Source organism: Lactuca serriola, chromosome 4 (assembly GCF_051521515.1).
Source record: "Lactuca serriola cultivar US96UC23 chromosome 4, Lser_US96UC23_V15, whole genome shotgun sequence".
Lineage (NCBI taxonomy): Eukaryota > Viridiplantae > Streptophyta > Magnoliopsida > Asterales > Asteraceae > Lactuca > Lactuca serriola.
This window is the reverse complement of record NC_136411.1, coordinates 26539889-26558469: the sequence shown is the minus strand read 5'-3', so window position 1 is coordinate 26558469 and position 18581 is coordinate 26539889. Positions and strand designations below refer to the sequence as shown.

At 33.3% G+C, this 18581-nt stretch overlaps 1 protein-coding gene across 1 annotated transcript; it reads right to left on the bottom strand.

The window, feature by feature from the left end:
• Positions 1-15612: 15612 nt before the first annotated feature.
• LOC145098145 (uncharacterized) lies at positions 15613-16324 on the bottom strand. The gene is made up of 3 exons (XM_079035817.1): positions 16190-16324; positions 15994-16072; positions 15613-15923 (listed from the first exon to the last, which is right to left on the bottom strand). The coding sequence occupies exons 1-3, from the start codon at positions 16322-16324 to the stop codon at positions 15613-15615; spliced, it is 525 nt and encodes a 174-aa protein (XP_078891943.1).
• Positions 16325-18581: the final 2257 nt, after the last annotated feature.

Here is an 18581-nt window from a genome sequence, read left to right as displayed (position 1 = left end):
TGGATCTTGAAGAAATATTTAGAATAGAAAATGTTCCGGTGACATATAAACTCAAGAAAACTATTTCAACAATCTGTCACGACAAAATGATGGTCAATGTTCATGTTTTTAATGGGACCAATTTTATGTTTATATTAACCCACATAGATCTTGATTCTTGCATAATATTTATAAGATCTTTCGTAGCAAAACATTTTCTAATCCAAGACCGATTTCTTGTACCGTTGTAGAATCGTTCTCTTTTAATTAGTATGTTAATAACACCATATCATCATATCATACTATATTCTTATATATATATATTAAAGGTGGATAGTTTTTAGGAATAGTGAAGTTGTATACTTTTTGGCAAAAATGACCCTTGGTATTTTTTGGGTCTTATTTGTTCTTTGATTGGATGTTATTTGTTCTTTAAGGGTGTTATTTGTTCTTTCTTTTAAGTTAAACCCACGTGTTTCCGTTATGTTATCTTTATTCATCCTAAATTATTGTGCTTTGACTGCTGTGCTTAGCTATATTTTTAGTGGTTCAGATTTTTGACACTAAAGTTTGTAGTATTGGCAATTTGGTCCCTTAAATTATTAACAGTGGTGTAAAGATAAGATTAGGGTTGTTACGTGTCATTCCCACGTCTCCCCCACCGGTTCTGCCTTATCTTCCCCCACCTACTTTCTCATCCAGTCATATTCGGATTTCACCGCTTTTCGAAAACCCTCCATCTCCTTCTAAACTCATTAGCTTCAAATTTTTATTGATCGATGTTTTTGTTTTCCTTCTTCAATCTACAGACGGGACCATGCAGATGAGGCAACTGATTCCAATAGACACGATGCTGATAAGGCAACTGATTCCAACAGACCTAGCAAGATTTCAAACAAAAAAACTTAGGGTTTCTCACTTTCTTCCCCTCCATCTCCATTTAAACTCATCAGCTTGAAATTGCTATTAATCGTTGATTTTGTTTCTCTTCTCCAATCTACAGATTGGACGATGCAGACGAGGCAACTGATTCCAACAAACACGATGCATATGAGGCATTTGATTCCAACAGACTTCTTTCACCGCCATCTAAAGTTTTCATCTGCCTTCGTCTTTTGTACTGCTGATCAAACGGACCAGTGTTTGCTTCACACAGGCAATTTTACTCTTCCATTGGAAACCCAACGACCCGGCCCACTCAGGAGGGAAGAGCCAATTCTTTGTAATTCTTCTTCATTCATCTGTAGGTATCGTTATCTTTTTAATCCCCTTACTCATTTTCAGTCCTTGGATCTTTCCATCGCTTTTTCTTTTCAACGATTTCCAGTTAATCAAATACACAGAAAATGAAATGTCGAGTTTTGGGAATTTGTAGATAAATGGTGAAATTCATAGATATTTTTTTTTTCTGAATATGTGATTTCTCATCTGATTGGCAACATATTAAGCTTACATATGCGATTTTATCGGTTTTAGTAATCTCACTAACCGTTTTTTTGTGGAAATAATTTTTTTTGCTTGAAAATCTTTGCAGATGGCGACTTTAATCTTTGACACTACACCATGGAAGGACCTGAAGGTGATTCCTAAACGCCTATCTGAACAATTTCATGTATTCATTGCTAAGCGTAACTGTTAATTGATGATGTGAACCCTTTTTACTTTCAGGCCCATGTTACGGGCATTGGTAAGACGAATTTACGTGATTTCATGTCTAGCAATGACCGATCCAGGTCAATGATGCTATACGATATGCATCTATCTTTATTGGTATCAAATCAAATTAATTACATATACATACAAATGGATTTCTTGATTTTATTATGTGTGAAAGAAATTGGGGGGGTTTGTTTTATGACATCTAAGATAGCTGTTTCCTTTCTTTGTTTTGGCTTTTTGTTTGATTATGTATTGACATTATATTCAAAAGATGCAGTTTCTTACTTGGAAGATTTTGATTTTTGGGAAGGTTCGTTGAATTGGATGCGTAGTTCACCTCCTTTTTATGTTTTGATGTAGTCCATGCAAGAAAAAAAGGGAACAAAGTCTCAGGCTGCAGAATGCTCGCTTTCCAACGATGGTTTACTTAATTTGGACAAGTGTGTGTACAAAAGCAAAAATGTGTTGTTGCTGCTTCAAATATTCTCAGAAATTACTCTTTTATGCTAGAAAATGAATTCATTATGGGTTAAAAACACCATTCTCTCTGTGAATACACAACCAACACAAATTTTGTTGATTTTTTTTTTCTGTCAGCAGGGGGCCGGGCATGATTGATGGAAGCAGCATTCGACATTAGTAAAGGTAAACTCTTCAAATTATGTATTGAAGTCTTTCAATTAGTGCAGTAAGAGATTTCTTGGTTCTTAAAATGAGATCACCTACATGTTTTGTGATTATTTTGTAGGCTTTATTGACCATTTGTAACTTTTTATGGGAACCAATACATTATCATAGGGACGTTTTGAAGTGATTATTGCTATATTCCAAAGAATCAAAAACAGATAACTATGTCTATACCAGTAGGGGTAGTTTCATAATTCTATTTTTATTTCAAAAATTACTTTTTCTGAAGGAAAATTTAGCTAATTTGGAAGTGAAAGTCTGGAAGTGAATCAAATGATATGATGTCTCTCAAAATGAATCAAATGATACAGAAGCGACAACCAAGGTGGATGTATTACTGGTCACGGCGGAACATACATACAAAAAATAAGAGCTTCGAATACAAGAAATTGATGAAGGCACTTTAGTTCATCTTTTATTAGTTTAAACTTATAATCTTGCATTATTAACTTTGTCTTTATTGATTATAGAAGTAGGAAAATGTAGCATTTCTAAAAGAGATCAAAGATATTTTTTACTGATTATAAAAGAGATCAAAGATGATTGGGAATGAAGGTACAAACTTGCAATGCAAAACAACATAAAGTATATATTTAAAGCTGCTTATTTATTGTTTTGGCAATATTAATTTGTGACTAAACTACCCCTATATAAAGTTATTTTGTTTATATTTCAATTTTGCTGAAACATCTATCGCATCCGACCCCCGCAACGCGGGGTTCCACATCTAGTTTATATATTATAAATGAAATATTTTTTCTATCAACATATGCATTTGAAACATCCATGACATTTAAAATTTCAACTTAGTATAATTAATCTATTAATTTAAAATATATTATTAAATGCAAAAATATTATCATATTATTGGTAGACTTTTAAAATGATTATTATAATATATGTATTTGCTAATTTAAATATTATGTTAAATCTAAAACATAAATCAAAATATAAAATAAACTTAAAAAAATATATTCAAATACTATTTTCAAATAGTTAAAAAATATTAAATATTGTAATGTAGAATAACAATTTAAACTAAATAAAAACATCAAAATACTTTTTTTTTAAAAATAAGTGGTTTTTAATTGATTAAGATAAAATTTTAAATTGTTTTAACTTGCAAAAATTTGTCTATATCAATTAATCATCATGATTTTTTTTTTTAAATCAATAGATAAGTAATTTCTAAATTAATCAATCATAACGTTAAATTATAGTACTAAATCGAAATTCATGTCTAGTTTTATTTAAACGCAAACTGTGGGTAGATGTTATGTAACTATATGATTTTAGTAGATGTATATTTTATTATTTTATAATATGGTTCAAAATAATTATAAATTTATATCAACTTAATATTATTTTGTAGTTAATGTCTAATCATCTTAACACGTACATTCAAACAAATTAATTATATAGGTTATTCTGCACAATGCGCATATATCCGCCCAATACAAGATAATGATGCTAGCGGTGCTCCCACTAGCTCTAATGTAAAACCATAATTTTTTCTTAGTTATGAGCAATATGAAGCCTTTTCTATTTTTTCATCAATAGAAGTTTAAGTCCATAAACTTTTTCTTCATATAAAGTTATACATTCTTTTAGGACACCTTGTACTGAAAAATAATTTGGTGCACTATATCTATATCCTCGATCAACCATTTATGAATGTGTTTTAAAGTCCATTATCCATTTCTCATTATCATACTATACATATATTAGAATAAATATCTAAATAGATTTAATTATTGCAATTAGAGATATGTTTTCCTCTTAGTCTACACTATGAAAACATTTCACCAAGAAGCATGCAATAAAGGTATGTAATTTTATGAACCGATATATCATATTATAATTAACATGTTATAGCCATGTAGATCTCAATGAAATTTTGAGAATTAATAGATACAAAACCTTCAATAGTCACCAGAAGATAACATGTCAGTCCTAAGAACTTAGTTATAAATACGCATGTACTTGAAAGTATTGGACTTTAGTTTGCTACAAGTCATACATCATACATAGCCTTTGCAACTCTAATCTTTTAATTAAGAGAACTTAGGAAAGCTTTCATAACTTGTATGGTTTCTAAATAAACTTATTTAGTTGGAATCATTTGAAAATATATACTTCATTCTCTAAGAAATAACCTTAAAATACAGAGGTAAGGCAACTTTACTATTTTTGGACATAGATTTATAATGACCACATACATTAATATGTATTAGTTTTAGTATAACTTTGGCGTTTCCACCCAATAAATGAAATTGATTCAACCATCCTCTCAAATAATAGTAATCACTTAAAGGAAATGACTTATGGTTATTTGTTATTAAAATTCCTACTATTTGGAATTCAATTATGCATTTCATGCTCGTGTGACTAAGAAGACAATGTCATATATGATAACAACCTAAGTCACACGTGAACCATTCTCGGTATCATAAGTAAATGATTCAGGCTACTTTTCAGATATCTTTCGGTAATCTTTATAATTTTGTGGTCATTAATTTTGTCTCAAAGTTAATAGGATGTGATACTACCAAAACCAATGATCACCGTGTTGTTTACAAGCTTGTAAAGAAAAATAATTTTGTTCTACATGGAATCCCTCATGTGATCATTAATAATGATGGATATCACATTTTAAAAGCTTTAAATTTGGAAAATTACCCAAAAATATGGTGTAAATCAAAAAATTGCTACAACTTATCATCTACAAGTGAGTGGTTAAACAAAAGTGTTCAACATATCAACAAATTAAATAAATTTTACAAAAACTTGTTAGGCATGATTGCAAATATTGACCTCTTAGCTTAGACATTGTCATTGGGCTTATCAAACCACTTTTAAAACACTGATTGGCATGATCCCTTACCAAATAGTTTATGGAAAAGTTGTCATTTACCGATTGAATTGGCACATTGGCATTGTAGGACATTAAAGAATAAAGGAATGGAATTTTCACTTTAACAAAATTGGAAGAACTATGGGATGAAACATAATATCATCGTTGCTTACAAGTCCAAGATGAAAGCATTCCATGATGAGAAGTTAAAAATTATAGACTTTTGAAGAATAAAAAAAGGTATGGTTATTTTACTTACAATTAAGGTTTTTCCCAAGAAAATTATCATGACAATACATGACCACAAATATTCTGTTGGTTCCGAAATCTGAATACATGTAATTAAATCGGTAGAAGCATGGAATAATAACATAAAGTAATCAAATATTAAAAACTTACTTTATTTGTAAACTTATATAAAGATAACCAGAAATATAATCAGTTATAAACACATAACCTCTCTCTGAGAACTCACACAAAGCTCTCAGAAATAAACTTTTATAAATCACCAACCTTCAATATATGAAGGTTGTTAATTAATACATACAATACAAATTTTAACAAAACACCTAGATTATGATTATTGATAACATATCTTTGAGGATACATCATGGAACAATGGGGCGTGGCAACAAGTCCCCATCGATGTCAATCGAGATCTTAGTAAGTACTCCTAATACTAATCCAACACATGGATAACCACCAAGGTTGGCTTGCTGCCTAGTAACCGTGCAACCTCGCACCTCGATACATAATTACATTGTCTGGTGGCCAAGCCAGACGGAAAGACAAAACCAACTTGATAACAAAGAACCACCCATTCCACACGCGTGCCAGTTAGCTAGGACACGAGGGATGACGTCAGTGCAAGGAAGTGCTTGTTTCATTACTGAGATTCACTTTGCACCAATCATAATATGCAGATATCAACCAAAGTATAACTAGACCTATCCATGCCTTTGCATCATGACAATCTATTTGGATTGTCCCTACTCAAGGTGATCCAAACCCTAATTATATAAGGATCAACATAGTTTAGGTATGGGGATCACCTACATCACATTCATTACCCTAAGACATCTCTTCCATCACCACCTGACTTGACCTTTTCAGTGCCCTCCTAGGACCTTCTAGTCAATTTGTAGATCTTCAAACAAATTTAAATCCCTAATTTATAAGATTTGATATCTTCAAGGATAACAAGTATGATTATCAAGATAAAATATGATCAAATCTAGTCTTCAAAATATCTTCAACTTGACTAGACAATAAGTCTTAACTAGATGATATAAGCAACTTCATGTTCAACAATATTAGCTCGTACATCATCTGAGATCTTTAAACCACTCATATCTAGTTAGTTCCAAATCGGATAACTTCACCTTCAAGCTTCGATAACTTGAACATTTTACACTGTAAAATAAAAGACTGTCTGATAACTTAGCTTGTCTAAGTGTAATATTCAGAATTACTTAGATATGACTGGTTTTCAACAGCAAACATTATACACATAACTTTCGTATACAAAATTGCTTGCATTTTCCCTCAACATTAGTATTTAAAGAGTTGTAATTTTCATTAATGGGTTATTCAGGAAATTGCTGAAATGACTTATTTTTTCTCAATTTATCGGGAGATTGACCATTTCAAATCGCTCCTTATCACAATACCTCATAACACTTGAAGATGCCAAAAACGAGTTGAACATGCCAAAATCAAAATATTATAACAAAAACTAGCATAAGATTATCAACACACCTTGTTACTAAATGATTTTGGAGATTTCGAAGGTGTTTACAAATTAAAAATACATAACGATGAAGATGACTAACATGAATGACAATGACGACAAAGATGAATACGAAAAACAATATGATGAATATCATATATGTAGACAAAAATTAAATTCAAAAAATGGTTTCTAAACCAACGAGATCAGATGTTGCCCTCCTTCGAAATCAAGGGTTCAAGTATCCTGTAAGACATAATTTGAAGTATGAATAGTTATGAGAATATTAGATTTGCCGATTAAAAAAAAACACAAAATTAAATTATATTCTTCTTTCCCTTTTGTATTTTTATAATAAAACAATATAATTTTTATAAATTTGCTACTTCCAGATTTTATTTTATATTTTGTAAAAGCTACAAAAAATAAAATATCGACTTATAAGTGGCAAGGCAATGATTTAATTGACCGGTTACTTTGAGCCGGGGACTGGGCCAAGACGATACTAGTCTTCGTAGGACAAGTTTTTTGCATAGCTAATTTACTATATTCAAGTAGGGAAGATAAATTATAGAATGGGCCTACTTATTAGCCCATTTGTTTTCTTAGCAGAAAACCCATGATGTTAAATTCGGCCATGTTTAATTAAAAGTGATTCCTGTTTAACTTGGAAAAGATTGAGTGGTCTCATCGTCCACAAAAGTATTTGTAATTTTATTCATTTATGGTTTTCTTGAATTACAGCTTGTTTAACTTTTCTATTGTTTACCAAAAATATTATTTATTTTATCTCATTTTTGTCACCGAAATAGACAAACGTCACGTCAATACCATCCCACTTTATGCATTGAAAAATCTTTTGCCAAATTCCATATGTTTATGGCATATCGTGAAAGGGTTGAACGACTTGATCATATATCCGTTGAAGTTTTCCGTGATTAGCTTTTTTTTGTCAAACATAGGTTGTCCAAATGATCGAGTTACAACATTCTTGAATCACGAACATAATCATCTCCTCATAAACCAAATTATTGTCGAACGTTCACATCTTTCAGAGTAAGATAGGCTTTGCTTTGGGTCAATTTTAGCTTTTATGGGAGAAGATGTTTGGTGTGATGTCTCAACATCCAGTTTCATTCCGGGGGATTTTAATATTTAAGTAAGTCAAAACCACTATTTATTATTATGGTGTCTTAACATTTACTATTTATACATATTTATACATGATTATTTAGTTTTTTATATATTTTTTTTACTATTTGACTTGACTAAGTCATGGTGAAAACCACCTTGTTTTATTATTTTATTTTAATTTTATTTTCTCTTAACATTTACAATTTATATATGATTATTTAGTTTTTTATATTTTCTTTTATTTGACTTGACTAAGTAACGGTGAAAACCAGGTTGTTTTTTTTTATTATTTTACAATCATTTGAAAATTATATATATATATATATATATATATATATATATATATATATATATATATATATATATATATATATATATAGTGGAGGGTTCAATTGAGAAAAAATTGGTTGAGAATGAGGAAATCATTCTCAGCAACACATTTATTTTGCCGCAAAACACTCCGTCGTACCGGCGGAAATGAATAACGGATAAACATGTGTTTTCCAACCAAACATGTTTTCTTAAACTATGCTAATTATTACCTTAATATACATAAAAACATACAATTTTTTTTGTTTTTTTTTTATTTAAAAAAAACTATTTTTATCGAAAAATTATTTTAATTATATCAAAATTCATAATTTTTATTATCTATAAATAGACATCAATATTGATATAATTTTAAGATAAAATAAAATTTATTTTTTTTAAAGTTTCAGCTCTCGTTATTCATAAGTGAATAAAAATCCATCAGATTTTTATTATAGTACATTCGTTCACTTATGAATAAACGAATGAAGTTAATAATTTTAAATAAAAAAATTTCACCCCTATTTTGGGCAGTTACAAAAATGCTCTTTGAAAAATAAAAATTGTTACTACGGTTTTTGGGATTTTACATGGTGTTTAACATAGAAGACTAAGACGCACTTCAAAGGGAGTGTCACACAAGATACAACAATTAGGAAATATAGGTACTTGTAACCAATTTTATGATTCTTGTATTCGTGCAAAACAAAGTAGACTTCTATTTCTAATTAGTTTTTTGAAAAAAATAGAATGTTTTGATTTGATTCATGTTGACCTATGGGGTCGATACAATCATGCTTCCCTTGATGGTACCTATTATTTTCTATCAATTGTTGATGACTATAGTCATGGGGTATAGGTGTATTTGATGAAAAATAAGTATGCCACAACTCAACTATTAATCACGTTTTATAAAATGGTTGAAACACAATTTAAGAAGAATGTCAAAAGAATAAGAACTGATAATGGGTTTGAATTCCAATCTAGATTTATGCTTGAATTCTACAAGGATAAAGGCATACTTCTAGAAACTTCGTCCCTATATACACACCAAAATGGTGTGTTTGAAAGAAAACACAAACACTTGTTGGAAATGGGGAGGGCGTTACGTTTCCAAGCTTCACTACCAATTGAATTTTGGGGTGATTGCATATTAACCGCAACGTATATCATCAAAAAATTACCTACACCCAACCTAGAAGATAAAACTCCACATGAAATTATCCTTGGAAAATTGCCTACATATGAACACTTATGGGTTTTTGGTTGCCTAGTTTATGCACATAATGTACTTGGGAGACAAGATAAGTTTGGTGAAAGAGTCATACCCTGCATTTTTCTTGGATATCCAATGGGTCTAAAGGCTACAAGTTGTATGATTTGAAAGATCAAAGAATCCATATAACTCATAGTGTTATTTTTGTCAAAGATGAATTTCCTTTTAACGAAAAATATGAAGGACATAAGATGATTCCCAACAAACATTTTGTTGATGCATTCGGAAAATTACAAAACAATAGTAATTTTACTATGAATCAACCAGATGAGGATGTTAACATCAATTATGAAAGCCCACAAACCAACGATCTGTTGCCCATAATTCAGGTACATGTTCGAATGAAAGTAAGTCTTCCACTAAAGATAAACCTGGTCAAATTAATCAAGAAACATGCATAAGGCTTGGTATATGTATTCACATAAAACCCAAGCATCTCAACGATTTAATGACTGGTCTTACACCATCACTCAACGCCTCCAATCCCATTTCCAATTCAAGCTCTTCAATGTCAGTTGACTCTATGGTATATCCTTTTTCCAATTTTGTCTCTTATAATAAATTTTCAAAAAACCACCAGGCTTTCTTAGCATCAATCACCTCAAATAAAGAACCGAAATACTTTACTCAAGTTGTAAAAGATCAGAAATGGATAAAGGAAATGAAGAAAGAAATAACGACCCTCGAAGAAATTGACACTTGGTCCTTAGTAGAACTTCCATCGGGAAAGAGAGCTATCAACTCAAAGTAGCTTTATAAAATAAAATACAAGCCTAACGGTGAGGTGGAAAGGTACAAAGCCAAATTAGTAGCAAAGGGATACACTCAAATCGAATAAATAGATTTCCATGAGACATTTGCACCGGTAGCTAATTAAATTAGTGAATGTTTGATGTGCCTTAGTCGTTGATGCAAAGAAAGAGTGGGAAGTACATTAAATAGATGTGAACAATTCTTTCCTACATGGAGATCTTGAGGAAGATGTTTACATGAAGGTGCCTCAAGGTTTCTGCAAGAAGGATGAAAAATGGGTTTGCAAGTTATAAAAGTCAATTTATGGTCTTCGTTAAGCCTACAGAAATTGGTATCAAAAGTTCACAAAAGCTCTTATAGAGATCAATTTCCAACAAAGCAAATCAGATCATTCCATGTTTATATTTAAAAGAAACTCGGTGCATGTCATTGCACCCATTTATGTTGATGATATCTTACTAATGTAATTAACAAAGTGAAAGATCACTTACAAAACCGTTTCAGTATCAAATATTTGGGACCACTCAAATACATTCTTGGAATAGAAGTCACTTGTTCGGAAGAAGGCTTTGTTATTAGTCAAAGAAAATATACATTGGATATTCTTGAAGATTGCGGTGTTACAGCAAGCAAACCCAATGCTTTTCCAATGGAGCAAAACATAAAGTTGAGAAAAGATGATGAAACTCTAGAAGTCAATGCTTCACGTTACAAAAGATTGGTTGGACGATTTCTCAGTCACACAACCTGACGTAACATTTGTAGTAAATCAGTTAAGTAAGTTCTTGAGAAAGCCTTGAAAGTCTCATATAGATGCATCTCATAGAGTACTTCGCTATCTAATAACCACTCTTGGTCAAGGTTTATTCGTTTCCACAACTGAATTTTATATCTTACTGGTGATTGTGATTCCAGTTGGTTAAGTCACCCTACTACTAGAAGGTCATACTTAGGGTACTTTATTAATCTTAGTGTAACGACCCAATTTTCACATCCAAAAATTTCATTTTTGATTAAGTGATTTGCAAAACATTTGTAACAAAATATCATCCGATCATATCATTTAATAAAAACATGTCTCGTATCTGAAAACTGAATCGAAGAACATAATAATGTCAGAGTACAAATCCCAAAATATCTCATAGTGCGGAAAACAAAGAGCGTGTGTATGATGCGCCGCTACCGCACTAGCTCCTTCCCCTTTGTGAAGAGGTACCTGAAACCAAAACTAAAAACTGTAAGCACGAATCTTAGTGAGTTCCCCCATCGTACCACATACCATACAATCACATCACATACAGACTGCCAAACATTTCTGGGGTGCCTGACCTACCCGGTACGGCTATTCTGGGGTGCCGACCTACCCGTACGGCCATTCTGGGGTGCCGTCCTACCCGTGTCAAGCCATTCTGGGGCGCTGACCTACCCATGTCGAGCCATTCTGGGGTGCTGACTACCTTTCGGTCCTAACAACCGAACCTCTGGGACTATTACACCCCCTACTACTACTATCACATATATCATAGCATAATATATTTTCAGACATATCTGGGGTGTCCGACCTACCCTTCGGTCCTAACAACCGAATCTTGGGGACTTTTCCCCCTCCTACTACCTCTATATCATATAACATATCGTAACATACTGTTAGGTATATCTGGGGTGCCTAACCTACCTTTTGGTCCTAACAACCGAACTCTATCACTATCACATATCATATCACGCTAGCATATAACATATCAGGTAGTAGCAACACAAATGAATATCACAAAGACAAACATCTAACATACGATCCCTACTGGTGGGCCGGCATTGTGGCTGTAGACCCACCGCTACTGGAAGGTAACTCACCTCGTAGTAGCTGCTGAACTATGTGGGAATCCTCTGACTGCTGCCACTGCTGCTCCGGAAATCCTCCGGCTAAAATTCCCATAAAACACTTAGTCATACACTGCTAATTGTTCTTAGGGTAAAATGACCATTTTACCCCTGACCAAGTCAAAGTCAAAGTCAACTTCTAGTTTACCTGACTCACCGAGTTGGCTCGCCAACTTGCCGAGTCCCTATCCTTCCATGATACCTCATACCCGTCTCTACTCGTCGAGTTAGGCGATGAATCGACAAGTTTTCCTTCTAAATGAACATCGACTGAATCCTCATCCGACTCGCCGAGTTGTATGAACAACTCATTGAGTTCATCATCAACTGATACACAGGTCCTGTCCTTGACTCGCCGAGTTGTATGAACAACTCGTCGAGTTCATCTTCATCCTTAAGAAGATTGCCTTGGATTCGCCGAGTTTGTTCATGCACTCGCCGAGTCCCATGAATTTCCAGAACAATGGCTTAGTCCAGAACATTGGGTCACTCCCTGGGATCCCCTTAAAACCTTTCCACACTCAACTGGGTCCTTATGACCCTCAACTGATATGGGACAGAACCTTGGACTCGCCGAGTCCAAGAACGGACTCGTCGAGTTGGTCACAACCACTCACTGGATCTTCGATTCCTGACGTATAACCTTTGATCAAAAGATAGATTTATGCTTCTATAATCGATCTATCACGTAAAGTTACAACCTTTACGTGCTTGCATGGGAATTTGAGCTTAAAAGGTCCTTAAACAAGCCCTTTTAAAGCAATGGGCCTTCTTTGAGTGCAAGAGTCACTCCTTTCTGCCTTGTAACCCCTCTAAGGGCCTAGATCCGAAACATCAACTCCAAACCATGCTTGCAATCATGTTTGGTGACCAAAATGGCTTAGAAAAGCCCTAAAACTTCACAAAATGAGATCTAGCAAATGGAAGAGCAAGGTACAGGCTTTTTACCTTCAATGAGCTGAAAATGGGGCACAAACTCGGATCCCTTTATCCTCCTCTTGTTCCTTCAAGCTTTTCCTTCCCTCCTTGGATCACAAAAGCACCAAAGTCACTCCAAATACCTTAGATTGCTTCAATAACGACTAGGGTTTGCTATTGGGGTCTTATGGGAGCAAATGGGACTAAGTAGGCCGAGTTAAGGTGTTTAAATAGGGTGCAAACCCTCGGATTAGGGTTTTTGCCCAAACAGGGTCTACTCGTCGAGTCCGGGACCTGACTCGCCGAGTCCATCGCTTAAGTCTCGTGTCCCTTCTCGCTTCTACTTGGCGAGTTGGACCTTCAACTCGCCGAGTCCAAGGCCAACATGCAAAGTATTTAACAAAAGAATACGTACCAAGAACCAGGTGCTACACTTGGAGGTTCTTCGATTTCATGGAGAACGAAGAAACAAACAATGGTGTCGAGGTCTTCGGCAGAAGCAGAATATAGATCCATGGCTAACACTATATGTGAAGTTTAATGGATAAGGTGGCTCCTTCAAGAATTGGATGTTGCTCAAGTGGGTCCTATACCTCTAATGTATGACAATAAAGCTGCTAGACACATTGCATCAAATCCAGTCTATCATAAACGGACAAAACGCGTTGAGATGGACTGTTATTTTGTTTGTGAAAAGGTTAATAGTGGGGAGATCAAAACGCTTGCTATCCGGTATGAATTTCAAACAACTGACATTTTTACTAAAGCACTTGGAGCGGATCGTTTCAAGTCTCTCCGTGGCAAGTTGGGTGTTCGTGATATACACACTCCAACTTGAGAAAGAGTAGTGAGATTATTTTTATCTTCGTATATATCTGGTTTCAAATAGTCTAGTATTTATCTGAGTTTTTGACCTTATCTAGGATTCTATTATACTCCTAGTATATAATCATCTCCTGTAATCGGTTTTTGTTCAATTCAATAATAATAAGACCTTTATCAATCATAAAATTAAGATTTTATAAGAATTATGGATAATGACTTGTAAGAGTAACCAAATTTAGTTTTTGTAAACATTTACTCATTTAGTAACTAAGTTTATCTTTTATATACCATTGAACTTGTGGAAATTGTTCAAAATAGAGAAGTATGACCTTTAATAATGGGTTTTGTCAAACATGGGTTTTCCATCCAATCATGAATTTTATGTCCAAACATGTTTTTTCTGGACATGTTCTTCGACCAAGTGAATTTTCTTGCGGGTTCTAAAACTCGGATATGTTCATCAGGGAATAAACCATACCAAAAAACCAAGGCAAACTCGATGATTCATGATTTCTAAATTGATTTTTGGAGAAAATTTGAATGTTATTCATGATTTCTGAATGTGATCTAATGTTCTTCACAATTTACGAACAAAATTTGAACAAAAAAACATGAACGAACATAGTGTTCGAAACACGAATAAAAAATTTGAGTATTCATCTTAGGAAATCGAAAGTTGAAACCCTGAATCTGCATGATGTGTTCATCTATGAAAATCAGATCCCTAAATCAAAAATTGGAACCCTAAGTTGAAAATTGGAATGTTCTTCCATGTAAATCGAAAAACATAACCCTAAATAAAAACTTGCCAAACCCTTATTCCCATTGTGTCCATCTTTGAAAATCATAACCCTAAAGCAATTTTTACGTATGTTCTTCATAATTTGTTCATCTTTGTATGTGTGTGTGACTGTGTGTGTGTTCATGAACTCGTATATGGATTTGTTGGGTGTGTGTGTTCAAGAACTCATATATGGGATTTGTTGGGTGTGTTATGAACTAAGATTTGACCCATGGTTGTGGAACAAAATCAAAGAACCCATGAACATGAATCTAGAACAAAATCAATTTTGTTCTTAAGTTCTTGATGGAAATCCATTTTCTAAAGTTTTTGAACAATTTCAACAAGTTAATATATATCAATAAGTAAGTTTAGTGACTAAGCTGCTGTTTGTTTTTCTGAAGCCAAAACGTCTGCGGACCACATCTGCAAGCCTCTGCAGCAGAAGAGGTGGACCAAACGTCTGCAGTCAGCAATACGAAGACTGTTTGTTTTTTTTAAGTCTGCAGGCTGCTGAAATAAACTGAATTTTAAATAAAATTATTTTACAAACTTAAAATGATTTTTCAACACCAAAATTTTAATAATAATAGTCTTATAACATTGAAAATAAAATTCATGCAACTAAATTAATCATACAATAAAAAAATTGATTTTACAATTTCATTTAAAACAATTCAATCTATATTGTGCATCAACCGATCAACAATTTCATCCCGTAACCGAGTCATATATTCACGGTCTGCTGCAATACCATGTGTTGGAATCTCGTCTTCATCATCATCAATGGCCACATTGTTATTTCGAAACGGGACATTGGGTTCATCGTATCATGCGAAATACTCATCACTCAGTCCTTCTCTCCTTATATAACTATGAAGCGCGGAACATGCCATGACAATGTTTCTTTGTGTCACAAACGAGAATGGTGCCATCCTCTTAAATATAGGGAAGCGTGCTTTCAAAACATCAAAATCACGCTCAATGACACTCCGAAGTTTTGCATCTCCGTGGTTAAATTTTTCTTTATTGGTCAATGCACGTCTTTGACGAAAATGTCCAAGCCAATACCTCACATTACGATAAGGGACCATAAATCCTCGAGTGTGTGCATACGCTACATCACAAAGATAATATTTGTCTGAAAAAAATGCAAAACACTAATCAATTTTCAAATTAAGATAAAAATATTTAAAAAAACAAAAACTTACCTGGTGGTAGAAATGAGAATGATGCTTGTGGATCGGCTACTGCTTCTGATAATATTCTAGAGTCATGCGCTACCCTTTCCTACCTGGCCACAACAAATATAAAAATCATATTGAAGTCACAAATTGCCAATACGTTTTGGTAGCAACCTCCCTTTCCCCTACTTCTATCTAAGTCTTGTTTCTAAGCAGGGACAACAGCATGTATCAAAGTGTCATCAAGTGCACCAACCGCTCCTTTGAAAACCTTTCGTAGCCTCCTATTATGTCCTGGAATGTTTGGATTCAGATTAAAAGAAGTTGGTACTATAACATCTTGTGCTAAAAGCATCATTTTTTCCAACACTTCATAAAAAAATTTATGAATTGTTTGCTTCAAGTGTTGAAATCTCCGCTTGATAATCACGAACGTTGATTATGGCCGATCATCATAAAAACATAGCCATCTTTTCCTCAACCGATACATGTTTGTTGTCCTTTAATGAGTAATTTGCTCTAAAATGAGCACATAGTCGTACAAAAAGTCACGGGACATGCGTAATACTTCAACACATTGTAAATGATTACGGTGTAATAACTCCAATGTGTATTCATGTCCCGAAATTTCCGAATCATTATCCCGCAATCGTTTCACACCCCTCTTCCAAAAATAACGGATGTATAGGTACATAAGAATTACGAGAAGTAACTTTTGATCGTGATCCATATGAACCTAAAATCAATAAAGTAGAACTTTAAAAAACATTACATTAACCATATTTCAAGTAGCAAAAAAACATTACATAAACCATATTTCAAGTAGCAAATAAACATTACATTAATCATATTTCAAGTACCAAAAAACATTACATAAACCATATTTCAAGTAGCAAAATATCAAAAAAAATAGTTCCAACAAGGGCAAAAAGACCTAACAAAATAGTTCCAACAAAGGAAAAAAACATTTAACAAAATAGTTCCAACAAAGCAAAAAGACATAACAAATAGTTTCAACACTAGAAAATCATCGGACAATCTTTCCAACCTTCAAAACTCCTAAACTTGTACCCGTCATCTCAAGCCATCCTCGTAATATCTCGGGAACATTGGGCAAATGCATCCACATCTCTCTCATGTTCATGGTCTCTCCAAAAATATGATATGCGACAAAGCGCAAAGGATCTGTAGGGCCTGACTGAAGCACTTCTAACTTCTCTAAACATTGAGGAATTGTATACCCTTTAGTCAAACTTTGTAGAGCTTTTTTCATTTCAAATGCTAAATCGTCAGCAGTAATAGAACTTCCATCAGGTGAAGAAGCAGACGGTGAGGCACTAGGAGCTACAGGAGTTGAGGGTTTAGCCCTTTTGTTGGGGTTACCGGATGGTGAAGCAGTATATGGTAAAGCAGCAGAAGGTGGTGGCTCATGATGGGAAGTGTCAACACCATCATCATCTATTGCATGAAAAAGGGTGGCGGTGATCTGAAGTGATGGAACACGACAGGAGGATGTTCCAACTACTGATGATGATTGGGTTGAGTAACTCATAAAATTACCAGTGGCACTATTTCCATCAAAAAGACGTGCACAAAGATTTGGAAAAGGCAGTGGAATTGTTCTCAATGAAGCAGCTTTCGGATGCCTCTAAACCCAAATGTAACAAAAAATAGTATAAGAATATTTGGCAACTTCAAAACGTAAATGTTATATATATATAAATGTATATTAATGTATATGTACCTTCTTAAAATCATCTCACTCCTCGGCTGTTAAATTAAAAGTGTTTGTTTGAGAATTGTATATATTACCGGTTTTGTTTTTTAAATATACTCATCTTGTGTATTTGACTTTCAGATTGTCATATGCGTTTTTCATTTCTTTTTGACTCAACTCAAACCCAAATTTCTCCTTAAGAACTCTTCCAAGCCTTATCCATGAGTCTTTCTACAAACTCAATCCTTTTCTACCGACACTCTTTACTTCTTCAATACAAGATAAGCATTTTAAATGCTCATTGGTCCATTGTTGTTTTTCTCCCATTTCTAATAAGCAATATATCATAGACAATAATAATTTCATAAGGTATTGTAGCATTCCCAAATTGACAAATATGATTTCATTAGGTATTGCATGTCATACACATTCCAGCAAAAAAATAACGATTTGAAACAATAAAGAGTATTTCAAAACCAAATAACAATAAACAATCAACAACTAACATCATTATTTCATATTTTCAAAACCAAACAACAATTTTCAACAAATTCAGTAACAATTTTAAGCACATTCAACAACAATTTTAAGAACATTCAACAACAATTTGAAACAATAATAAGTATTTTCAGCCTCCTATGACAGAAAAAAAGATTTTCAGCCTCCTATTTCAACAACTTGAAATAATTTTTAGCACATTCAACATATTTTAACAACAATTTCAGCAACATTAAACAACAAATTGAAACAATTTGAAACAATTTTCAGCAACAATTAACACCAATTAACAACAATTTGAAGCACTAGAATTTTCAGCAACAATTTGAAGCAAGAAAATCTATATTTTCTTCAATATTTCGGATTTCCAATATCAAAAAACAAGAATTTTAGTGCATTA

Coding starts and splice junctions, on each gene's coding strand:
- LOC145098145 (XM_079035817.1), bottom strand. CDS start 16,324: ATGATGCTTTTAGCACAAGATGTTATAGTACCAACTTCTTTTAATCTG. Junction 16,073..16,189: donor ATGACACTTTGATACATGCT/GTTGTCCCTGCT, acceptor GTGGCCAGGTAG/GAAAGGGTAGCGCATGACTC. Junction 15,924..15,993: donor ATTCTCATTTCTACCACCAG/GTAAGTTTTTGT, acceptor CATTTTTTTCAG/ACAAATATTATCTTTGTGAT.